This window comes from Phaenicophaeus curvirostris, chromosome 7 (assembly GCF_032191515.1).
Source record: "Phaenicophaeus curvirostris isolate KB17595 chromosome 7, BPBGC_Pcur_1.0, whole genome shotgun sequence".
Classification (NCBI taxonomy): Eukaryota; Metazoa; Chordata; class Aves; order Cuculiformes; family Cuculidae; genus Phaenicophaeus; species Phaenicophaeus curvirostris.
The window spans coordinates 16,920,158-16,941,460 of record NC_091398.1 but is presented as its reverse complement, the minus strand read 5'-3'; the positions used below and the strand labels follow the sequence as shown (position 1 = coordinate 16,941,460).

The 21,303-nt window shown below is 38.3% G+C and overlaps 1 protein-coding gene across 2 annotated transcripts in view; it reads right to left on the bottom strand.

Moving 5' to 3' along the window:
* ZNF385B (zinc finger protein 385B) overlaps positions 1 to 20,845 on the bottom strand; it is a 151,101-nt gene extending 130,256 nt beyond the window's left edge. The window contains exons 1-2 of one of the 2 annotated variants that reach the window (XM_069861051.1): positions 20,812 to 20,845; positions 4,053 to 4,355 (exon numbers count right to left, since the gene is read on the bottom strand). In XM_069861051.1, the coding sequence (XP_069717152.1) occupies positions 4,053 to 4,355; positions 20,812 to 20,830 (322 nt within the window). In that variant the 5' untranslated portion in view covers positions 20,831 to 20,845. Of the gene's footprint in view, positions 1 to 4,052; positions 4,356 to 20,811 lie in introns of those variants that run through there. The other variant, XM_069861056.1, reaches the window with a different exon arrangement.
* Between the last annotated feature and the right edge of the window lie 458 nt (positions 20,846 to 21,303).

Sequence of the window (21,303 nt, the reverse complement as noted above, 5' to 3'; positions counted from 1 at the left end):
TAACAAGCCCACTCCAAAAAGCTCCCCCAACGCTGCAAGACACTATCCTTATTTTCCTCCCTATAGAAATTCACTGAAATAGTTTCCAATTCAAGCCACAGAAGTAAATAAACACTTTCTTCTTTTCCTGAAAAGTCACTGAAATAGTTTCCATTTCAAGTTGCAGAAGTAAATACACGCTTTCTTATTTTCCTGCAACTTTTGGAGCAGGAACTTCTGGGCCGGAGAGCAAGTCTTTTGAGGAGCAGCTGAGAGAACTGGGGCTGTTTAGCCTTGAGAAGAAGAGGCTGAGGGGAGACCTTATTGCTCTCTATAACTACCTGAAGGAAGGTTGTGGAGAGGAGGGTGCTGGCCTCTTCTCCCAAGTGACAGGGGACAGGACAAGAGGGAATGGCCTCAAGCTCCGCCGGGGAGGGTCAGACTTGACATTAGGAAAAAATATTTCACAGAAAGAGTCATTGGGCACTGGAACAGGCTGCCCAGGGAGGTGGTTGATTCACCTTCCCTGGAGATGTTTAAGAGACAGGTGGATGAGGTGCTGAGGGGCATGGTTTAGTGATTGATGGGAATGGTTGGACTCAATGATCCAGTGGGTCCTTTCCAACCTGGTGATTCTATGATTCATTTACTTCCTTCTGGCAGAAGACTGACCATACATCAGATACACCTGGCACAGGGGCAGGGGTGGCCCTCAGGAATGGTATCACTGACAAACTTCAGCCTGATGTGCAGTAAGACAGTATGGGTACAGATCGTCACTATGAGAGTGGTGAGGCACTGGAACAGGTTGCCCAGGGAAGTTGTGGATGTCCCTTCCCTGGAGGTGTTCAAGGCCAGGTTGGATGGCGTCGTGAGCAGCCTAATCTAGTGGGATATGTCCCTGCCCATGGCAGGGGGTTGGAACTAGATGATCTTTAAGATCCCTTCCAACCCAAATTATTTTATGATTCTAAATAGCAATGGACAACCGCCAACATAGGCAATAGTGAAAGCTCTAACATCATGTGCAACGTACTTCTCCAGTAGAATACTGTTTTCTTCACAAACACAATTTTTAACATCAGCCTAAAGAAATAGGAGTTCAATAGGTGGATCAAATCACCAAAGCCTTCTAATATAGTCAGTTAATATCTTGATTTGGTCCATATGAAGAAAAGCAGCTGTAAACTTTATTTTATCCACACTTTTACTTGCTGCAAGTCAACTGAAATTGCAAGCAAAATTACACTTGCAAAATAGCTTCTAGATTCCAGTAATAGGGTGGGAAAGACAAAATAAACAAGAGTCTATAAAAACAGAGTGGGCTTTTTAGAAAAATATGTTCATAAATACTTTCTGAAATTCTATGACACTTGTATCCTTACTCTAAATATAAAGAAGTAACTTTAAAATTATCTCTAAAAAAGATATTTAGACCTTAAATATATAAAAAACCTTCACTGCCAAGACCTCGAATTCCAGAGTTAACAAATCTTAGCAAAGTTTTCAGTAACGTTCTGAGCAACAAATTCAGGTTACAGTTGTAAAACACAGTGAAAGTCAACAATAAAAAGGATGCTTTTATAACAACCTGAAGCCACCTGTCACAGAGAAGACCTCAGAAGAGGAAGAATATGAAAATGTGTCTCAAGACTCTTTTGTGTTCGTCCCCATTTGGAAGAAAGTCTACCCAGTGAGTGACGGTGCACAGATCAGTTCTGTCACACAGGATCAAGATAGTTTTGACAGGTCTGTAATCCTGGTTTCTGCATTGTCAATGAATAGTTGCAATCATGTATATTTTACAGTCACCTTCTTTTCCAGCATGATTATAGTTATTTTTGCATTCATCTTATGGAGATAGAGGAAAACTCCAACCACAGATTAACAGGAACCTTTGCAGAAAGCTTCCTGAGGTGTGCTGAACTGTTTGCTACCTGGTTCATGTGAAAGGGGTACAGTTATAACACTGAAGTGTGAGAAGGGCTGTTTGCTTCCTTCACACATGGAATGAAGCCTGTTCACTAGTGAGATGAGGTGAATATAGTTGTTCACTTACCATCCACACAATTAATTCAGTTTACAATGTTAGTCAAGGAATGAGAAAGGCAAATTCCCATTACAAGGGGTAATAACACTCTAGAGGACATGGATTAAGACTGAGCTTGGATAACATCAATTTATAAGAAAATTAATTTCTACTTATTTTTTGGAAAGCATTCTTTGAGGACTACATTTCAGTAAATCTTGTTCTCCTACTGGCTCTCAAAGCAGTATAACAAATTATCTATGCAATAATAATAAATCGTCTATGCAAGGCATTTGTCTCTTTTAAATGTCATGAAACCGACATCCTTCAGCTATGAAACAGAATGCCTATTTCAACATGCACTGGATAGATCAGCATAACTTGTAAATAACTAGGATGTATTCTACTATAGAGATCAGTGCACAAAGAAACATGAATTTTAAGTCCTAAGTTATACAGTAACCCCACAGCATCCGTTCCAGCAAATGTAAAATATTCACAGCATCAGGAATGATTGCAGAGACATCAGGTGCGGAGGTCCAGCTAACAAAAAGCTACAAAAATCACAGCAAAAATATTTCATATGTTTTCTATCAGCATACAGAGGTATTTAGATTAAGATAGAGCGTCTCATAGACATTAAGTTATTTTAAGAATGCACAAGATTAAGTAATTAAGTGTTATTCAATAGGAATTTAATCTTTTGGACCACGGGCCTTACCAAGTGATATCCTTACATTATTTGGTTCTAAATCAAACAAAAGAATACTGCAGCCTTCAAGAAAAGTCAAATTCCGTTAACAAAAAAAAAAACCCAAGTGAATCCCTTCATGTTGCTAATAAGAAATTTCTCTAGTAAAATCAATAAAATTGTTTTCAGGAAGATTTATGTTACTTCATGAATACCAAATGTTTATAAGCAGCACATTTTCTATAAACCAGCAGCATTTTATTCATCTCGGGACCGGAAAGGATGACTTGCTTGAGATGCAGAGGATATGTTTTAAGACCAATTTTGGCCTCTCTGTATTCTACATAATGTCAAAGCCTCCTGAATTTTCTTTAACTAAATTAATGGAAAGTAAAAAAATCTCTATTTTGACTATCACTAGGAAAAGCACCCTTAAAATGCTCAAACAAATTTTCCCCTAAGCTGTTGGAGTATCACAGAAGAAGGATTATCCTGCAGAAAAATCCTGAAACTATGAACATGAAAGGAAGAGATCATATGCTCAGGGACATGGTTTAGTGCTTGATAGGAATGGTTGGACTCAATGATCCTGGAGATCTTTTCCAACCTAGTGTTTCTGTGATATGCCATACCAGGATCCCTTAAAAAAGATGAGAGTCACAATTTCCTTACTCTTACAACCACAGAAGATTGAATCATGTGTTCCATATGTTCACTTTCTTATATGTTTACTACATTTTTCTCAAAATATCTGAGTCTAATACTGAAATAAAAAAAAACCCTCAAGCAAAAAGCACATTATGTGCTTTGCACCTTTACACTACGCATGTTAAATGCATTTTGCCCAAGCTTTTGGGACCTTTGCTTTGCCCAGTAACTAAAAAGTATTATTTCAAATCACTTCTCACTTGAATGACAGCAAAATCTAGACCATTGAAAGTAGAAACAATGAAAGGGCCAGGCCTGTAAATTCTAGCTGTCAGTGTCCTCTTCCCACACAACTTCATTTCTTTTAAATGTTACTCCTGTACCTGTAGCATCCTTCCAGAACTTTGTTCTGGAAACAAAAGCAGATCACAACATATATGACTATTTAAACTCTCAACACCTACTTTTAAATAGACCATACCTCAACTACATAAGGCCCAACACAGCCATTAATCACGCATTAATGCAATACTGCCTTAATAAAAGTTGACTTCACAGGAAAACAAATGCACCATTAATTCAGAACATGACAAAATATTAACCTCTAGTATTAATCTGTACAAAGTTTAACGGTTATATTGGATGGGGAAGATAGAGCTTAAAAGCTTCTTCACATCTCTCAACCATCTAATACAAATCATCTACCTGAGCTTGTACTTGCAAACAAAGTGCCAGGAGCTGTACTTGTAGGGAGTTTTCCGTTATTTAGCTGCTTCACTCTTTTCAGGTGAGACTTCCCATTGTAATGAACTTGAGCTTGTGCTGCAGAGTTCAACTGTATATTGCAGACTTCACAGAAAGAAAACAGTATCTTCTTTTTTTCTTTGCTTAATTGGTAGTCCTGTCTGTCGTTCCTCAGTCCTTTGTCTTCAAAGCACCGTAGAACAGCTGGTTGATTCATAATCCCATCTTCAAAGACGTGGTCAGGACTTAATGGATGCTTCATAGCTACAAAGTAAACAGACAAAATTGTTACTAGAAGCCAACTAATAATGTTTACTACCAAATCAGCATTTTCTTTTTTAAAATGTAATACAACTGAGCTAAAGCGCAGTTCCAACAAATAAGGTTCCACATTGCAGAGGTGTTGGTTAATAGAGAAATGCATGCATATGTGACACCACAGAGCTAAGAAATAATATGTTGCCCATATATCACAGTCTGCACACAACAATAACTCACTACAACTAATTATTTTGTTCTGCAAGCTCTCTGTTTTAAAGCAAGTTTATTATTGCATCTCTAGCAGAGGTTAAGATTATTTTCAGATACATTTCCTTCACCTCACACTGGTTCCAGATCTTTTCACTTTTCAATACCCATTGCCATATCCACTGCCCCAGATACAATTATTCAACAAAAAGGACACCAACAAGAGATGTTACTGAAACACTGGAAGATAGTAGACTGTTCAAGTGAGACTAATGAAGACCACTTTACACTTTTATTTACACCCAAATTTTCAGCCTTCAAACAAGTATTAAAAAGTTATGTATAGTAGCCTGTTAGGACCTTCACAATTAAAACTATTACACAGAGAAATACCAGCTAGAGGTTAGTCTTGTGGGAGCTACACAAATAGATGGTAAATTACAGTCCCTGGACAACAATCCAAGAGCCTTGTCCCTAGAGAATAAAAACCTTATGATAAATTAACCAAATTGCAGAAAAACAGTTTTACATATCTGGGGGAGAGATGTGTAGCTGAAAGTTTTATTTAAGATATGCTGTTAAATCAGTAGAGAAGACAGTGGGAGGGCTCTTTATAAGAGGAAGAAGTGTCTAGGTTAACTCAAAAAGAAATATTTCTGTTTTCTTGGTTAAGTAACTTGCTGTTTATTCTTTACCACCACCACCCAAATATTCTGAATCAGCTAAAACCTGGCTAAGGGAGCTGTGCAGAACTGCTCTTTCCTGACAAGTGTCCACCTGTATTCAGCTCTCAGAAGCAATGACACTTCAAATGCAAGGTCCCTTTTTTCACCCTGGGAACCAGAGCAACACAGATCCTTGTGCACTCCTACTACTCTACTAGACAGGAAGAACTAGAAAGACCACAAATCCACACATACAAAATAGTAATAATACTAGAATAATGCTTTTGTTATCCACACAAGTATACGTGTATAGTGCCAGGACTGTTTGGTTCTTTGGCATAGGTACATAAATGGAAACAATTTCAGAAACAGATTAGAGTGTCATTCACGTGGTGGGATGGAGTATTTCACCACATTCCTAAACTCTAGCTCGTGTTTAAAATTTTAGTATTTGTACAAATTCTTCCTCAAGCATGATTCCCTGATCAAATATTCTAAATAGAGTCCATAGGCATAGTCTTATATTTGTTTCATATAACTGACAGTTCTTTCATCAAATACACAAAGAATTCAAACAAATAGACCAAGATAAACATCACATCAAATATTAAACATAAAAATAATTATTAGAAATAATTGTAGGGTCAAGTACCTAACTGCTTTTAAAACCAAAATAGCAGTGATCCTGAAAACATAGGCTAGACACTGTCACACTAAATCATTTAAGTGTAAGTATCATATTTCAAGGCAAGCAACCAAGATCCTCAACTCAGCTAGCTTAGATGACATTTTCATCTGAAAATTTAATCTGCTTAGAGCTTTGGTATTTGTTACTTTTCAATGTATTCTTTAAACTATATATAACTTCCTCTACTCCCTTTATTTTGTGCATATTTTTGTTTCCACTGTTGTGTTGTAGCTTGTGTTCTCCAAAGTAAAGGTCTTTAAACAAAACGATTTTTATATTATACATTGGCTTTAGGTGCTATAAACATAAAACCATAATTATTTTAAAATCCTGGCTTGCCAGGAATCTAATAAGTTTGATTTACAGAAAGCAAAACTTTAAAATATAAATCAGTAGTTATTTCAATAATCTATAAGATCTTAATAAAACGCCAGTGGTTTGGATACATTAAAAACAGCAGAGGCAAACATCTGTACTAGGAAGCTGCCTTGTCCAGAGGGCAGACTGATTGAGCAGACAGCTGCTGCTGAGTAACCTGCAGCAGCAACAGAAGATTTCAAAGGGGGCTCATTTTGGAAAGCATCAGCCTGGTACTGCTTTATTCCATTCGCACTGCAGCATGAGATACATATGCTCCTGGACTGCACATTTGGTTTACTTGCATTCAAAGGAACAAAACTTTTCTGTTGATGAAGTCTTAGACTGCTGAAATAAAAACCAAAGTAAGGTTGATGGGGAAAATCAGAATGCTTGCCTCAAAAGTGTAGTCTTGAGGTGACCAAAGATGTTTTTAATGTGGGCACAGCAGAAAAAACAACTGAGCATAGCAAGGAATCAAACACTGCACCTACACCCAAAGGCAGCATCCCAGCTACCAGCCTAGAAAGAAATTAACCTTCAGACAAACAAAAATAAACCACTGTTCAAATTTCACTTTTGTTTTAACAAACATAACTTCTACTTTGTTTTACTACTAAGTACAGTCTTAATTGCATTAATACAGAGCAAATGAATCCTTAAAGCAATCTCTTGCTACTAATTTAAGAATTAAAAACCACAAGCTGAAATTTTAAAATAACCCTGATTGCCTAAAGCTCTGCATCTAAATTAAAAGGTGACCTGATTCTAAGCAGCACTGACCTCCCAACAACTGCTGGAGGCAGCAGATGCAAGGCACTTATGAAAAACATACCGACACTGACCATCTTAAACCTTAGCTTTAGGAGGGCAGACCACAGCACACTCTGACTGGCTTGACCCTAGAGAGGACCTGTACTTTCACTTTGAAACCAAACCACACTAGCCCTCAAAAGTTTGTCTGCTCCCATGCATAAGTTACAGCCCTCATTTTCCTGGGATTTCAGAGACCTGAACATTTGATGTGGCTAATCATCTGTATTTGAAAAACCTTGTCTAATTCCTTCTTAAGTATTTAGGACGAAAATATTGATGGCAAACATCCACCATGATTTTACAGTGTGTACCTCTTTCACACACGTAATACAACTTTTTCCATAAATGATCATTTTTTGTGATGCGTTTGTTCAAAAAAATAGAAAGGTTATTACATGAAAGGTCCTATTTGTCTTTAAAAGTCTGTCTCCTTTTTTTCTCCTTTAAAGTCTGAGTTGGAAAAACTCATCTTTCAAAATATCTTCTTAAATGTCCTGGCCGTAGAATATTCAGAACAAGTACAATTCTGTATTGAGTCAGTGTAAGAATATCAATACGAATGTAGATGTATTTTCTAAGAGCCTTCTTTAGAAGGCTATCTGAATGCTTTACACTCACAGAAGAAACTTATACACACATTAAATTGAAATTTAAAAACCCCCACGAACAAAAAAATGTGAGCATTCTTCCTATTCTCTACATTTCCTAGTCACTCAAATTTATGTAAGTGACCACCTGCAAAAGCCATTTTCCTTCAAAAAGAGCTTTTCACTGTAGACAGATTTTTAAAGAGTTCTGGATGGTACTTATTCTCACTCACCAGGAGCCTGTTATGAAATGGGGCCATTTTGTTCCTCAGGCTTACACATGGCTCAATCACATTATCATATAACAGAAGCAGCTACTTGAGACTACAGTCAAGTGAACTGAGAATAAAGAGAAGTTACACCATCATTATATTCTGCAATATCAAACAAATCATATAAAGTAAGTATTATAGATGGGATTGTGAAGAGTAAGTGTTATAGATAAGATTGTGAAGTACTCATGTTTAAGATTAAAAACAAAAGTATGAGCTCATTAAAACAGAGAAAGGATAGAAATTATCAGATGAGGGAAATACAATAGATTAATCCTGTGAACTCCCTTTTTTGTACAACTTGGACACAGCACTATATGAGCCAAGTCTCAGCCATGGCTGAGACATAACAATATCCACAAATTAAAACATCTCATACAAAAAGGACATGATTCTGTGAATCACACTGGCGTGACACACACATTGCAAAGGTAGTGCTGTATCACTGTAGTTGTATTTACTCAATGACTTAAGAGGATGAGACCCAGTTAAAATCTGAAAGGTGAGAATGTAAAAACAAGAAAAAAAAAAAAAGCAGGAAAACCCCAGCAAGTTCAAGTATGTTAGGCAACACTCAGATTAAATGATATGGAAATATCTAAGTCATAAAGGGACTGCATGACTTATACATCTTTCATGGGTAGTTGAATGTCTGCTTCTCTCTCTTGAAAAAGAAAGTTCTGCTTCAAACCAGATATACTCATTTTTACTCTGATCAAAATCATAAGAGGAAGGAATGCAAGCATAAGAGCTTTTTAGGTATTTGATATAACTGTTAACAGACTAAACAAGTTGTCCTTCTGTCATGTTTCCTCCCAGTATACAGAACTGTGATCTATCCAAACAGATTCTGCAAGCAATACTGGAGCAAGAATAAATTAGTGATTTATGACACCACATTAAAATTCGTAGGTGTCATGAGATACCCTGTTAGGATTTCTGAAACCACATCTTCTCAGCCTCTTGCAGCTGGCGAAGAAATCTAAGCATGGACATCCTTTGTACTTGAAGCTTGAGGCAATTAGACTTTCAATTTAGCTAATTTACTTTATACAGACTTGTACTTTCAGAGGAGCTAGGAAGAAGTATTATATGGAGTACAGTGCTGTAGGTGAGAATGTGCAAATCTGTACTCAGAGGAAATAAGTTTTGGTTATCCTAATGAATTAGTGATGGTTACATGAAGTGCTCTTTTCATGAGTGCCAGTCTAAAGTTTTGCAATGCCCACTCCTAATTACTCAATGCTTCAAAGAACTTTTATGCTGGAAACGTAATTACACTGGCATCCCTCTGTGGATCTCCACCAGGTAAGCAAAACAGAAAGAGTGTTTTAACAACTTAAATATGGGCAAAAAGAATTTTCTCCCTTAGCCTTTGGAAACAGTCAAATGAATTGCTGAAGACACAGGAACAAATACAAAATTAACTGGCTTTCTATACTGTAACATTTCCAAAAAGGTTCATTCAGACAAGTGAGAGGAAAAAAATAGAAAAAGAGAGACCGAAGCCTGAGTCTTGCATTGTACGTTTCTGAAGCACCTCCCCTATGGGGAAAAACCATGCAGATGAACCACTGAAGTCTGCATGCATGCCTTAAGAGCTGTGGTCTTGCAGTGGAGCAAGTATGATTCTGTAATTCCTCATCTCTGCCACAACACACACACAAAAAAAGGAAAATAATAAAAAAAAAAAAAAAGTGCTGGGGGAGGGCGGGGGGGGGGGGGGGGGGGGGGGAAGCTTTTAAGTAATGCTCCAGATCATTATTTAAAAGAAACTCACTAGAGCTGCTTTTGCAGAGTCTTATGACCTTTCTTATATTTTTAGACAGTATTTCTCAAACATAGATAAACTATTGAGAGGCATATGGTTTGCACCATCTGGGCAACAAGTTCTATTGGGATACTGTGGTGAACAGCATATGTGTAGTGCCTGGTGCACAGTATCCTACAGTGTTAAAAAAGCACTAGAGACTATTTTGAAGCCAACCTTGAAAAATTCCCCATATGTTTAAGGGACCAATCTCCTATCAGAAGATGTGTTCCCTTTACTTTCACTACAAATCAAAACAGTGAACTGCCATGGGTTTTTTTGCCTTGTTCTGAAATTCCTCAAGGAGGCATCATATTCCTCAACATTTCCACCCTTCAAACTATTTATTATCCATCCATATACATATTGACCAATTCTTCCTCATTTCTTCCTTCCCTGCGGGTGAAGCACACAGAGTGTTTCAATTTAAAGTCACAGTAAAAACCGTATGGTGCAGAAAAGTAAATACATTTTTATTCCTTGTGACAGATAAAGAATCAGTTAATCATGGCACAATGATCAAACCAGGCTATGCAGTTTTTTAGCCTGTATTTTGACACTAGCTTATCAATGCGAAGAGTAATAGGAAGTCAGCTTGCTATTCCTGTGCATGAAAAGTTTTCAATGGTGTGGTATGACAAATGGCTGACAGCCTCTTCACTAACACATTTTTAGAATATTTAACATTTGAACGAGACTCTCTTGAAAATACAAAAACAGATGGTTGTGGCAAAACACAAACATTAGCTGTTCAGTACAAGGTAATTCATAAAACTGAAAACATTCAAGTAGCCAGTATTTTGCTTTGCTCTACAAGGCTTGAAATTGTCCATGTTATGGAAACCTAAAATCAGATCTACTGTACTAGACTGTAAGCTTAACTAAAATCACCCTTGACTTAGATTATCACAGACTGCGATTGCATGCGCCCGTGTCTAATTACAGGGTTCATCCTTTCCTCTTCAGCCCTTGTACTTACAGATTTCTGGCATGCTTAACATTAACAAGAATGGATTTACACATTGAATTATTTGCTAAAGAGCTATACCCTTACCTGACATAATATAACTGACTGCTGCCAAGAAACTTAATCAAGTCTGGAGTCCAGCTATCTTAGATTATGCTTTAAAAGAAACAGTTTTCCAGCATTATTGTAACATGCTTTTGCTTAATTAACCTTTTGACAAGTTGGTGCCTGCAGCTGGGGAATCTATCATTAAGCCATTACTTGCCTTCAGTTAACTTGCACTCTACTTTAAGTACTCTTATGTAATTGTTTAATAGAAAAACATCTAGATGCCCAAAGTGCCCTATGCATCGCTGTGTATGTCATCTTAAACTCCTGTCCTCCCCTTCCACATACACAAGTCTAAGACAGAATAGACTTGCTTGGAAAATAGTTACTCAACTCCCTTAGCTTTCTCCATCAACACATCTGTTGCATAAATTCATACAAAATTCCTAATCACCCCACTGCCACCCCTATTATGTTATCTGCAGCACATTCAGCTGGGTACCACACAGTCCAGCCTTTGTGGTTTTGTGTCCCCATAAACAAAAAGGAGTCCACAACATACCAAACATCACCAATGGTCAGTATCAGGTCATATTTCCATCTTATTTCATCCAGAACTGTAGTTTTCTATCGAAGAGCTAAACCCCAAATATTCTGGAATGCTAAAGCTACATCCAGGAAGGAGAAAAAAAACCCAAAAAATATAGACAGACTTAAATGAGTTCTTTGTTTAACAAAGCCAGGATTCAACCATTTCACATGCTAAAATGCCAAACAGCCAGTAAGATACAATAATAATTAAAAAAATAAGCAGGATGCTTTTAAAAGTTTAAACATGAGAAAAGTACAAGCCATTTTAATAGCAGTACCTCAAAAAGTAGAATAAAATTTTAAAAAGCTGAATTTTTTTTCAAGAACAAATGAACAAAATGAGTTTATTTAAGTGCATTCCCAATTTTGTCCATTTTCAGAATCTGCCTCCGTGAGACTAGGGAATTGTTTTATCAATTACCAATTTAATAACATCAGTTTAATTATATTGTCTCTCAGATAACTTTCTAAGACTATTTTCTACATCTCTAGACTTCTACAAAGTTGCTAGATTGGGGTTTTTACTTGCATCTTTCAAAGTATTGTATCCAAGTATTCTTTTGAATAAAAGAATTCCTCTTGTATCCCTCCATTTTAAAAAAAATCTACAATGAATAACAAAAATCTAACTAGATGCATCTCCGTCAGATTTTACAACTCGGAAGAGCTGAAACTAACTTTATAAAAGTAAAATTATGGAAAGTATATGGTTTGAACCTGCCTTCAACAATAAAAGGACAGCAAAAAAAAAGGGGGGATTTTTAGGAACAAATTATTTCTATACATTTTAGAATCATGTCTTAAAACATGGTGTGGGGGATGATGTGATCGAGAGCAGACCTGCAGAGAAGGAATTCTGGGTACTGATGGATGAAAAGCTGGACATGAGCCAACAATGGGTGCTTGCAGTCCAAAAAGCCAACCATATCCTAGGCTGCATCAAAAGAAGTGTGACTAGCATGTCAAAGCAGATGATTCTGCCACGACTTGGCTCTGGTGAGACCTCACTTGGAGTACTGTGTCCAGCTCTGGAGTCTTCAGCACAGGGAGGTCATAGACCTATTGGAGCAGGTCCAGAGGACGGTCATAAAAATGATCAGAGGGCTGCAGCACCTCTGCTGTAAGGACAGGCTGAGAGAGTTGGGGTTATTCAGCCTGGAGAAGAGAAGGCTGCAGGGAGACCTTATAGCAGCCTGTCAGTATTTAAAGGGGGCCTGTAGGAAAGACGGGGACAGACCTTTTATGAAGGCCTGTTGTGACAGGACAAGCAGTAATGTTTTCAAACTCAAAGAGGGTAGATTTAGACTGGATATGAGGAAGAAATTTTTTTACAATTAGAGTGATGAAACACTGGAAGAGGTTGCCCAGGGAGGTAGTGGAGGACCCATTCATGGAGACATTCAGGGTCAGGTTGGATGGAGCTCTGAGCAACCTGACCTGGTTAAAGATGTCCCTGCTCCTCCAGGGGGGCATTGAACTAGATGACCTGTAAAGGTCCCTTCCAACCCAAAACATTTTACTTTCTATGATCATAAGATAACTTAATAACCACTGTAAAGCAAATGGCTTTGAACTAACTGGAAAACTGGTACAAGATGTAAGGTACTTCTAGTGAAGCATCTATTATAATTATAAGACAAAGTTTTAGGCATGAACTTGTATGAATAAATATCACAACCCACTGACTTAATGGGAGCAGGGTATTTTTATGGGATAGTTGCTTTATCTTGCTTGAGCATAATCACATTTGAGGAGTATATACAGCTTTGGTCTTGGGAAGCAAAAATAATTTCCTACCTTTCTTGAAAATACTGAGAAATCGCCCGAGCATAAAAGGAAGCCACAATAGAAAGACAGACAGAGTACAGCCTTCTTGTTCATTTAGCTTAAGTCTGACAATGCTAGGAGCTGAATATAAGTTGTACTGGAAATCATTAATTCAGGATAAAGCCTTGTAATGCTGCAAAAGAGCTCTTGAACACAAGAGTGAGAACTTTGAAGACTGTGTGAAAAGAATATCTGTGGATGAACAAAGAGCAAGCTACATTCAGAAATAGCATGAGATTGAGACACATCAGCTTGCTTGACAGCATTAACAATTCTAAGAGGAAACCTTGCTCAAAACTGCAAGCATGATCAGTGACTGTGAACATCAATCCTAATATGTTCCTAAAAAGATGGACCCAGACTAAGATGGTCCAGATGGACATAAGAAACCGTCAATGTCCATGCAAACTCTTTTGGAACAGAAAAAATATTGAAAGCAATATTCCCTTCTAGTACAAAGATAAAGGGACATAACTCATTTTAGCTTTTTAACTACTTAAGATTTATGATTAAATTATAAGGGAATTATTCAACTAGTAGTGACAGACTAGGAGAACAGGCAAGTGGATTACCTAGTTTGAAGTCATCTGTAAAATGGATCAGGTCAAAACTGGCATTGTCTTGTATGTAACCCTTCACTTCCCTTTTTCCTTGTTTAAAGGAACCATGGCTAAGCATATTTTGTGCCACTACTGAACTCGGAGAGGCCTCTAGCGGAGGCAAAAATATGGTCACTCCCCAATTCCTCTTTCCCATAGACTCGCACAAGCCTCTGCTACACTTGAGCAACCAGTCACCTCAGGCTTTAAGCGATTGCTGCCTGCAAAATCCATTCTGAATACCTACCTTCTTCCACATTAAAATGCACACTTCCATTCAGAAAGAATGAAGCAGCCTCTCACTGTTTTTGCTAACAGTTCACACCCTGATCCAGAAATAGCACGTGTGTGTTTTCATGTGCAGGCAATCCAACCTGCTCTCACCTCAACGAAGAGTCTGTTAGAGTGAGTGCGTTTGGTCATACAATTTTGACAGACAAACCCTCCTCGTTTCTTTGCATTCCAGCCAGTGCAATCATATATTCTATTAATCTGAGTTTGATAAACTTTTGGACATACCTCTAACCTTTACATTTTAATTTTAAACTGAAATGCAATCCTTCAATTTACTTGGGTTGTTATTTGGTTTTCTTCCCTCTTATTACTTATTTGTACAAAATCAGTATACTATTGCATATCATACTTAAGAAGCAAAAACACTTGAAGAGACTCAGATAGTATATACCCCCTACTCCAAAGAACCAGTAGTAATTCCAAGAGCACTAAACTACATAAATATTTTAAGCCCCACACTCTTATAATCATTCTGCACCAAGTATCCTGAAGGTACAGACAAAAAGAACAGTAAAGTCAGCTATTTGAACTACTAAAGCTGATGTCATTTCATGAAACTGTTACTTCGTACCCATTTTAGCAGATACATAGCTCAGTGTGACCAAAACATGCTTTAACACAAACCAAAATGTATGCCTTAAATGCAGTATAAATTGAATTGCATGATAGATGCACAGATTTTTTTTTCCTTTTAGAGATGTTTATGTTTGATTTAACCCAGAGCTTCCTACAGGACCACCTTTACTATCTAAAATACCCTAAGTAAAGAACCTGTCACATGAATGACAATTGACCCTTCAATTCAAAGCAAAACTAATCTAAATACTATTTCTCAAAGCATGTATGTGCAGAAGAGAGGCTTAGTACATACAGACAGAGACAGAGAGGATGAGGGATGTGGCCTGTTGGCACCCCAATAGTTCACACTTCTGTTCGTCCATCCCCCACCTGGGAGTAAAATGGGAGTGGACAAGGGCCAGGAGATGTGCATTCTTAATCCTCCATCTGCAACAAAACTGTGGTGTGTCCTTTTACAAGTCATGTTGCACCTTTATGTCCACTTCATCCTCTCCCTTCACCCATCAACTCAGACTATGCTGTCAAAGGACAGGCATATTTCATAGCACGTAATTGTGCTCATTATCAGCATCAGATCTGATATGAGAGATCTAAACATCACCTCTGACACAGCTCCTAGGAAGCATTATTAAAAATTATCTTTACCACAAAAGCACCAACAACGATTAAAGCCTGACAAAATAAAGGCCATTCTAGTTCACCATCAAAACGGACAAAATACGGAAGAGTCACCTTATACCCACCCATATAACAGAGATGGGCCCAAGGCATACAATTTAGCTTTTGCTGATTACTGCATGAAGTGAGCTTCTCACAGTGTTGACTGCATACCAACTGCCACACTAACAAGCAGCATCTTCCTTTGGACATATACAAACATAAGAATGCTTATTCATGACAGTCCCACATATCATCTGCCATTCCAGATGGTGACTGGTGGGATGCTGATTTTGTCCTAAGGCAGTTACCACCCACCAAGACAGTATATGCAGGGCTAAACAAAAACCATGTGCCATCTGCTGTCAAGTTTATAAGACTTTTTTGAGACCTACTAAGTTAGTTTAAATTTATTTTAGATCAGACAGGTCAGGAGGCTACAGATCTCTAAATGCTCGATAAAAGAAGGGTTAAGTTGCACTGTAACACGTATGCAATAAATCAAGAATGTGTTGCAAAATGTGCTGCTGGGCCCACCTTCAACAAAGCAGCAAAGTATTCTCACTATGATCAGTGGCAAAAGGCCCATAAGCTCAGAGGGAACCACAGGGAACCTAAGATTAAGAAGCAAGATGAAATTCTGCAAAACTTAGATTTCCTTGGCCAGAAGAAATTTTAAAAATTTTCTTTCTTGCTGACAGGATATTTTTTCTGCCTCCTTTCCTTGCATCTCTCTACTGTGATCACTTTGACAGCTTTTCTCCATTTTGCGATTTCTTGCCCAGCCCCAGCTCTTTTCCTGCCCCCGTATCTCTGTAGATCCTTCTCATCCTCCTGCTCATGTGCTGTCATAGTATATACATATAGAGGAAAGAAAAGTCAAATAAAAAGCAGAACCACTGTGACGACATCTCCTGCCTCACAAATCATGTAAACTTGCTTCATCTGTCATAACCATTTATAGATGTTTAACAGTGAATGCAGAAAATTCCCCAGTTTGGGGCCATTAGGCACTGAAACTACATAAAATAATTCTACACATTTTTCTTAAATCTTCTAATTAAATCTCTTTTTGTACATTGATAAAGATCTAAAGCAAGCACAGAAAAATAATAAAAAACCCCACAAACCTCATCCACTTGTGTATTTTTCCAAATATTTCTAAACCACCAGGTACTTGAAAACTTTTCACCGAGGCAGGGAATTAACCCTTGCAGAAGTGTAAAGGTTACGTGTCTGTCTGCACAGATGAAAAATAAAAGTATTACTTAAGCTCACCCCTTAGGAAGTAGAATTTCAAAACATGGCCAAATTGCCTTGAAATCATTAACATCAGAAAAACGGGACACAAAGGAGAGAGATCATGAAGGTCAGTACTGCACAGTAGTGAGAGGTAAGAGTTGCAAAGGTCTCTGCAGGGACCAGTACTGAAAGAGCCTCTGGTGCTACAGCCCACGACAACACGGCTGCGTCACTAGAGACTGTCCTGGAAGCCTGGCAGCGGATGCTGAAGGAAGACATCTCCAGCCAGCACAAGTGTCTCACCTCCTCCAGCATTTATACCATGTGGGGCAGAGGCAGGGCGGAAGAACGGAATACACTAGTCAACTCCAAATGACAGCTTAGCTCTTAAGAAAAAGCAGAGGCCATCTAAATGAGGAAAATCTGGAAAAGTACATGCAAAGAGAAGCGTTTGTCATTCCTCTCCCCCGACACAGGCAACCAGAGGCAATGAGGGGCACAGGGTAGAGCTTCTCCATGCTCCTTAACAAAACATTTCCTAACTCTCCTTTACATAACTGTTAGCACAACCACCAGTTGTTAAAATCATCCCAGACTGCTTCCTCTACTGCAGAAACCGCAAATACCGATCTATGCATCCTACTGCAGCTATATGCAGAACACATGCCTTTATTAAACGTCCATGTAATCATAAATGTAATTAAAACTTAATACTACAATAAAGTCATTTAACATAAAGATATGACAAAATTACACAATTCACAGTTAGTCTTATACTGTCATCCTGCTCAGAATACAATACTGGCATCTCCTTAGGGATATAAACGTTTTTCCACCTTTCATTTTACAACCATCAATCTGAAGTTTTCACAGACATTCATGCATACTGGGCTCGTAAAAAGTAAAAACGTCATTTTGCAAAGGGATAAACTTCTGATGAAAGCAGTCACACTGAAATTGGCTGTTAATCTCTTCTGAATAAATATAACCCCTAGAAAGACGGAAGTGTGAGCAGAATATATACATTTTTGCACTTGAAAATGCTGAGATGCACACTAAGAAGCTTTTACTTTAGCATTTATAGCTGAAGTTATCCATCAGAAGCCCATTTTACTCTCATGAGACATTTTTCTCTCTGGTCATTCATTTTCAAAGCCTTTTGCAACTTTAAGATGGCAGTAAAACTGACTTTTATACCTTATTTCAGTAGCTATCTCTCTCTCTTGTCTGAGCTGTCACATTCCTTGGAGACATTTGGTGGTTTTTCAACTTCCTAAACATTTTATGAACTAAGGAATAAAAAAAAAATACTTCTTTGCAGTGTCCCAGTGGACTTCATAATGAAAAACATCCTTGCCATAAGAACTTCCTCTAACAGATCCCTTGATAAATGAAGACCGTGCAGTCTCACACTAGCCTGCCTAGTTGACCTGTGCTCAAATTACATTATACTTTCCCAAATAGCTTATAACTTAACACAATTTCTGATAAAAGAAAGTTCAAACACACTGTCTTAAAAGATCCAGTGGATCTTAAAAGATCAGTGGTCTCCTGTGCTGACATCACAAACACAACATTTTGAAACATCAAACATCTGGAAAGGTTCATTTAAGAAAAACTGATCTATCAGTCTTATGTGTCTCTCTCTTATGACATTCCACTCATCAGTTCAGTGCTGCTAGCTCACAGACTTGTATCTTGCAGTATTAGGCATTTTTCTTAAGCCTGGCTCATGCAGTCATAAAAATCCCTAGGAACTGTAGCTTTTTAAATAACCCTCTAATCCTTGCAGAGACGACTGAAAATATGAACCTTAAAGGCTCAAAAACTAGAAGAGAATTAAACAGAAACCAATTTCAATTTCCTTCTAGGACCTGACAAGCTTTTTTAATGTTCAGAGCTGATGGTATTTCTGGCAGCTAGGCAGGAGGCTTGATGTTCTCTCAGCCATGCGCTTGATCAAGTCCAATACTGCTGCTATGCTTTATCACTGCATGAAACACAAGACTTAAAAAATTCAGTCCTTGTGTACTTCAGCCAGGGCAAAGCTCCAGCAATCAGTCCTATATTTGGCCACACAAGTTTTTCCAAGGTGATGACCAGCCACTTATTTTGGGCCAATGCTGTCTGTTCTTTTAAAGTTTCTCTTTCCCTGGTGTGTGCAGACCATAAATGCATCAGAAGGCAGGTGTTTCCTCTTCCCCCATATTCCCACAACCTACCCTTTCCCCTAGCCTTTATTTTCCAAGGCTAAGGAAGTCTCCCCTTAAAAGGACAACCAGGATCTCTGTTTCCCTAATCAAAACACTTCTCTGCAACCATCTCAGTCTGAACTCATCACAAGCAGTAATCAAACCATTTCCCTGAACTCCAGATGGGGACTCATCAGTTTTGTAATTGCAATGTCAATGCTTCCTTCTCTCCAAAAAGCAGGATGGCATAGAATCATAGAATAGTTGGGGTTGGAAGGGACCTTAAAGATCATCTAGTTCCAATCCCTCTACCATGGGCAGGGACATCCCACTATACCAGGCTGCCCAAAGGTCCATCCAACCTGGCCTCGAACACCTCCAGGGATGGGGCAGCCACAGCTTCCATGAGCAACCTGGGACAGTGTCTCACCACTCTCATGGCAAAGAAATTCTTCCTTATATTGAGCCTAAATCTGCCCCTCTCCAGTTTATACTCATTCCCCCTCATCCTATCATCACAAGCCTTTATGAATAGTCCCTCTCCAGGTTTCCTGTAGGCCCCCTCAGAGCTTCATACCCTTCTTATGTTAAGGATTCCAGAACTGGAGACAGCACTCAAGATGAGGTCTCACAAGAGAGGAATGGATGGACAGAATCACTTCCCTCGACCGGCTGGCTACACTTCTTTTGATGCAGTCCAGGAAATTGCTTGCCTTCTAGGCTGTGAGCGCACATTGCTAGCTCATGTCAAGCTTCTCATCAACCAGCACCCCCAAGTCCTTCTCTGCAGGGCAGCTCTCAACCACGTTATCCCCCATTGTGTACTGAAATCAGGGATTGCCCTGACCCAGGTATAGGACCTTGCACTTGGCCTTACTGAACCTTATGAGGTTCTCAGAGGCATCGCTAGTTCATTTAACAAAATATTCCTAAACAATATACAAATCGGTTTTTTTAATTTGTTTAATCATGTTTCATTAGGTATAGCGATTAAATAATTGGCAAGTATCAGTGAGAGTTCTCAGCTACTTCAATTCATTCAGTTTAAGCTAAATGGTCAATACAATCAGTAACCCAATCTGTAAATGAAATGCCACTTTATTGTTTATAAAAATTTATTAATCCTAAACTAAGCCATGAACAATGAAGGCCCAGTTCAGCTGTCATCAGAAATAGACTGTCATCTGCCACAGGAAACCATATATGGAAGCATCTAGAATTCAGATATCCCACAAGATATCCCTGCAAAGAAATGGATATTAAGGACTTAGTTTCCAGAATAAATTTACAAATACATACAGCTGCAAATTTTCAAATTACATTTTTTACTTCCCTTTGGAAAATGCTGTGTGTTTTAGCCAAAGTTTTCTCTAGAAAATAATCTATTCAGTCAAAACATAATTTTCAGAAATTGCGTACTCATTAAATAGCATGGGTACCTGTTTCAGCCCTGTCAAAGAAGAGTTGCAAATAGAAAACAATACTGAAAATGGAAGAAATCTAAATTTTACAGAAACAACTTCCAAAGGATTTTTTTGTTTATGCTCACTATTTAAAGACTTTGCCCCAAGTTTTGAGCAGGAATCACAACTGATACTGAGAAGTTAAGGCAAGTAGCAGCTTTGGTTTCCAAACACTTTTAACCACCAATGTCTGTAACTCAGAGACCCTTCACGAGCTAGTCTGATACTGCAAAAGGCTCCTCATGTTTTGATCCGGGCCATGGCTCAGGTGGCAGCTGTAGCTGTATCCTAATGTTAGTATCCTAATCCCCACTCTCCCTCTTTGATATATGAAAAAATCTCTTCTAAAATATAAACCAAAACCCCAAAACATAAAAAGACAATAGTAGAAAGAAGCATCTTAAGGGCTAAGTCTATAACTCAATGCAACTACAGATGCTATAGCAGATGCTTCAGCCACACTACAATATCCTGGTATTGATTAGTCTGAAACTCTTGATATCTAAAGATATTCAAGGTCATTGGGTCATGAGAAATCCTCAGGAGAAATTCATGGGACAGTCACCATTTTCATTTTATTGGATTTCTCATTGCATACTTGTGGCCCAGCCTTGCATTCCTCACACTGCAATTCTCAAAGGTAACCAGAGCATGCAAAGAAGGGGAGAAATCTCACGTCCACCTTTGGGTTTTCCTGGCTTCATAAACTCTAATGACTGAAAAATTCACACAGCTAATCCTCTATAGACAGACCACATTCAAAAATGTCAAAAGGTGTAGGACACATTTATAGTCTGTCAGCACAAGAAACAAAATTTAACAGGTTACTTTGTCCTATCTTGCACAACTCCTTGAGCAAGCATGACGCGTGACACTTATACTCCATTGCTGCTACTGGGCCAAGCCTATACACACACAGACACACACCTGTGAAACAAATGGGTGCCTTGTCAGACTTTCTTGATTTACCCTTTCCGTGAAGTAGTAGTACAACAGGCATCCTGTTACCCAAATGCACAAGCCAATACTCCACTATTACTAACTCTCAACATAGCACCTGCAATATAGTTACCATTAATAGGAAGTCTGC